General features: G+C 56.5%; 1 protein-coding gene across 1 annotated transcript; it reads left to right on the forward strand.

Moving 5' to 3' along the window:
- Window positions 1-1,967: 1,967 nt before the first annotated feature.
- On the forward strand, window positions 1,968-3,193 carry LOC131401823 (ral-GDS-related protein-like). The gene is made up of 2 exons (XM_058536945.1): window positions 1,968-2,000; window positions 2,774-3,193. Exons 1-2 carry the CDS (start codon window positions 1,992-1,994, stop codon window positions 3,185-3,187), a joined length of 423 nt encoding a protein of 140 aa, XP_058392928.1. The 5' UTR covers window positions 1,968-1,991; the 3' UTR covers window positions 3,188-3,193.
- Window positions 3,194-4,587: the final 1,394 nt, after the last annotated feature.

Below are 4,587 nucleotides of genomic sequence, written 5' to 3' on the forward strand. Positions count from 1 at the left end.
AATCTCTCTGAGCCTCAGTTTGCTCCTCTGAAAAGTAGGGTGGGAGAGGATAAATTTCATGGGGATCTTGTAGGAACTAATGGGATCAGCCATGGCGGGTGCTTACCTGGTGCCTGGCTCTGCAGAGAGGGCTGTGGACGTGCTGTGGTTGTTCATGGTGTTTATTTCTCTCTTCCCCGTGAAAAGTAGTCTGCCTCACCCATCTCTGAGATGCGGCCTTTCTGAATTTGGAAAAGCACATGGAAACCACCCTGTCAAGGAGTTGGAGAGTCCATCCAGCTGGTCCTGGTCCTTTTCCTTGGGGTAGCCAGTCAAGGATCTCTGGGGCAGCAGAGAGGCCCTAGGCCCACTCAGGTGTCTGGGATGGTTCTGGGTGGACTACATTCATTGAACCATGTAGATCAAGCACCTACTGCATGCAGGACATTTGGAGACAGTAAACTCAGTGAATGAAGGAGACACAATGCGTGGCCTCAATTTACGTCTGAGAGTCAGACATTGACATTCGACATCATTCGCAGGTCTTGTCATCCACCGTCCATCCCAAGGGATGCCCTCATAGCCTCCTTTACATCTGGAGGCATCTCCCCTTATTCCAGCCAGGAGGGCAGAGCGCAGGACCACCTAAAAAAGTGAGTGGTCTTTGGGTCCAGAAGGATGGCCTCCTGTCTCTAAAGAACAAGCTGTGGGGGGAGAGATGGAGGCTGTGGCTCAGGGGAGCCTGTCAGAAGCCGCATCTCACGCATCTTTTGATTCCCATGGGAAGGCAGAGGCCCGGTGGCTTCCACTCCAGGAGGACAGGAGTCAAAGAGCTATGGATGGGTGCCAGGACCCCTGGGAACCAGAGGGGTGGCTGGGCTGAGTTCTCCCCTAGAAACCCATTCCCACCACAGACCCATTTGAATCTGCCTCCCCTTCTCCACATCTACCTCTTCTCACCACCGCCTCCAGGCCCAGAACAGGAGGTGTGTGAGCAACCTGGTCACAAATCTGTCTCAGTGCTCAGTCCAGTTGCACAAGTGCATGGAGGGCTGGGGTGGGCTGTGTCCCAGACCTTCAGGAGAAGAGTGTCAGTGGGAAGAGAGTCACAAGAGACTCTGTGTCAACCTGCTGGATAAGCAGGCCTGCCACTGCCAGGACAGCCTCACAGGGGTCAGGGCTGCCATGTGGCTCTCACCTGGATGGAGAGGGACAGGCATAGGGTTCAGTCCCAAGCCAGGGTGTCTTGGGTGAGAAGCGTGGAGGGAAAGGCCAGGCCTCTGACTCTGTTGCCCAATTGCCTCCCCCAGTGCCATCTCTTCTGTGGTGGGAACCTGCCTGGACCCAGGGCAGGATTTCTGGGAGCTCCTGCACCATCCCTGCTTCAGCATGAAGCTGGCCTCTCTGCATCTCAGCTTGCCTGGCTCGGGGCTGCAGGGCCACGCCTACCTTCTCCAGGTCCAGCTGGAGCATCCACGGCCCATTGAGGCAGAGCTGGAAGGTGAGGCAACTGCAGTCTGGGATGACAATTTGCAGAGTGTTCGGAGGCTTGGTTCACTTCAAGGCAGTGGGGTCTTTCCTGGCTTTGACAGGCACAGGGGAAGTCAGCTACTTGAGTGACACTGTTTCTTTCTCCTGCTGCAGTACCATCTCCAGAGGTCCCTCCAGCTCCAGCACCAGAGCAAGGGCCAGCTCCCTGGCTAGATCCAGCTCCAGCTCTAGTTCCACCACTTGTGCTAAAGCTGGAGCCAGTGTCACCTCCATCAGTCCCTCCAGGGCCAGAGCCACCACCAACATCAGCTCCAGCCCCAGTGCCAGCTCCTGAGCTGGAGCCAGCTGGACCATTGGCTCCAGGGAGAATCCTCCCTCCACCTGGAGAGATAACAGCAGAGCCAGATCCAGTCCCAGAGCCCACCTGCCCCTGGGACGTGACCACCAAGAACCTGCTGAGGGAGGAGAAGCCTGACTTCTTGGAGTTCCCTCCCCGGCTGGTGGCAGAGCAGTTGACACTGATGGATGTGGTGAGCAGCGGGGCTCTCAGGACAGTTGGGGCCGGCCTTCCCTGTGCCGTGAGCTGCCCCAGACCTGCCATTTCCTGATCCAGAATCCCATGATCTCGGTCCAACCTCTTGCTTCCCCACTTACCCTCATGTGACCTGAGCAGCCTTCTTCACTCCCAAGCCTTTGCTGTCCTCATGTGGACAGTAGGGATGGACTTTGAGAGCAGCTGCCATGCAGAGTGGCTGTGCAGATGGATGAGGTGGAGCAGAGAGGAAGTTGGGCAGAGTCTGCGCTTTGGTGGGGGAGGGGAGCACACTGAAGTGCTGTCTCGTCCTTGGGTAGTTCACTCATTTGCCCAGGAGGCCTCAACAGCCTCAACACTAATTAGGCACTTAATGTGTACATGACTACAAGGCAGACAAACAAAGCCCGTGGTTGTTGCTGCCTTGGGGGAATGTGCATCTGAAAGAGGAGTCAGACCCCAGGATGGTCAGAATGGGTGGAAGATGCCCCTAGAGATGGTCATGCAGGAGCTGAGTTCTGGTGCTTGGAGGAAGTGAGACTGGGCGACGAGCAAATGCCACTTCCCTGCGCCACAGTATGCGTTCCTGGGTCATCCTGTGCTGGGTGCCCTCAGGGGACACAAGCAACACCCAGGGACTCCCACAAGCCTCAGGTCGCATTCTCCGATTCCTGAGCTCCAGCTCTCACCACTGACCTGGCCTGGGACTGGGGGCTGCGGATGCTGAGCTGGGCTGTGGCAGGGCTGGGTGACAATCCCTGTCCTCCCCAGGAGCTCTTCAAGACAGTGAGGCCCCACGAATTCCTGGACTCCATCTGGTCCCAGTGTGACAACAGGGGCAATGAGCACCTGGCACCGACCATCCATGCCACCATGACCCACTTTAACAGAGTGGTCGAATGTATCGTCACCACCTGCATTGGGGACCCGAGCATGACGGCCCAGGTCAGGGCCAGGGTGGTGGAGCTCTGGATCCAGGTGGCCAAGGTAAGATGTGGGAGGCCCTGGGAGCCCCTCTCTGGAGTCGGGGGAACTGCCCCTTCTCCTTTCTCAGCTCTCATGTTTGAAGTCCGTGGTCTGAGCCTTTGCACAATCCTTAGGCCCCTCCTGCCAGGCCTCGATGACCTGACTCCTGGTCCCAGTGGTGGGAAGCTCACCCCTTCCTGGGCTCCTTTCTTGGCTTGAGCTGAAATCCTCCTACCTGGAAGTATTCCTCATCAGGTTCCAGCTGTGCCTTTCCCGGGTTCCCTGAGCTGCTGTCTCATCCAGGACAGGAGACGTCAATGAGGCGACAGAAGCCGGAGGAAGCAGGGCACCAGCTCCCCCTCACAGCTCATTCTCTTCCCTTCCCCAGGAAAGCCACGGCCTGAGGAACCTTTCCTCTCTCCATGCGATCCTCTGGGCTCTGGAGGGCCCCTCCATTCAACGTTTAAAAGAGACGTGGAGACAGGTGTCCAGGTGGGTAGGCCTCTCTCCATGCGAGCACCACCTGGGTGGACCAGACACCCCCCACAGGGCTGGCATTGCCCTTCAGTCAGTTGGGACCTCCTGGGAGACAGCAAAGCCTGGGGTTAGGGTCTGACCTGGTTGGCAGGCTTGAAGTCTTTCTGACAACTTAGGCCAGTGGTTCTGCTTCAGGGATCAGTTTCCCTAAGTGACAGATCATGGCTTGAACCAAATTGAAGATTTTCAAGTGTTTTCAGCAACAGAACTCTCTGTCCACGTGAAATTAAGACTGTTTAAAACACATCTGCTGAGAAAATAAGAGAATGGAGGCCCCAGGTGACAATAGGAGAGCCCCCTCCCCAGTCCCAGACACCTCAGGGCTCAGAGGACACAGTGAAAATGCTCATCCAGGCTGTCTGGATCTTCTGGGTTTTCAAACAAAAGGGATTTACCCTCAAACCACTCCACAGTGTTTCTTTCCTTTTTTCCCTCCTCAGGAAGAACTGGCAAATACTGAAAAACATCATCGAAACATGCCACCAGAAGAGCAGGAAGCTTCTCAAGGAGGTGAGTGGAGGCTGGAGAACTGGAAGGACGGGAGGTGAGGTGAGGAGGGACCAGGCAGGATGTGCTTTGGTAAGTTTTTCACTTAAGGTTCCCCGAGAAATAACTGTCTGTCTTGTCCAGCTGGACAGGAAGCGGGGGGTGTGAGCTGCAGGGGCAGGTGGGGACTGTTTGGGGCAGGAGGCCTTGGTCACTGGATACAGTGGTGTCGCCTGGACTGTTCCAAGAGGTGAGGAGCTGGCAGAATGAGCAGGTTTCTGGCTTCCATGTGGACCCATCAGCTGGCCCTCATCATCCTCCAGGCTGGCGGGTGGATGGAGTGGGTGGGGGTTCCTTTCTTCATAAAGCAGCCCAGTCTGTCCTCAGGAAGCCAGGCCTCTGCTGCTCCTTCTGTCTTCACTGCACCTCACAGGGGAGGACATTCTGCCTGTCCCAGGGATGGGCACTGTGAGGTCACACAGAGCTTGTGGACACAGGGGCTGCACAGCCTTGGGCCAAATGGTGGATCTGGGACAGAACTGTGTGCTCTCTGGGACTGTGCACTCTAGCCCGATAGTGGTCACTGCTGACAAACC

The sequence above is a fragment of the Diceros bicornis genome (assembly GCF_020826845.1).
Source record: "Diceros bicornis minor isolate mBicDic1 chromosome 2 unlocalized genomic scaffold, mDicBic1.mat.cur SUPER_2_unloc_8, whole genome shotgun sequence".
Classification (NCBI taxonomy): domain Eukaryota; kingdom Metazoa; phylum Chordata; class Mammalia; order Perissodactyla; family Rhinocerotidae; genus Diceros; species Diceros bicornis.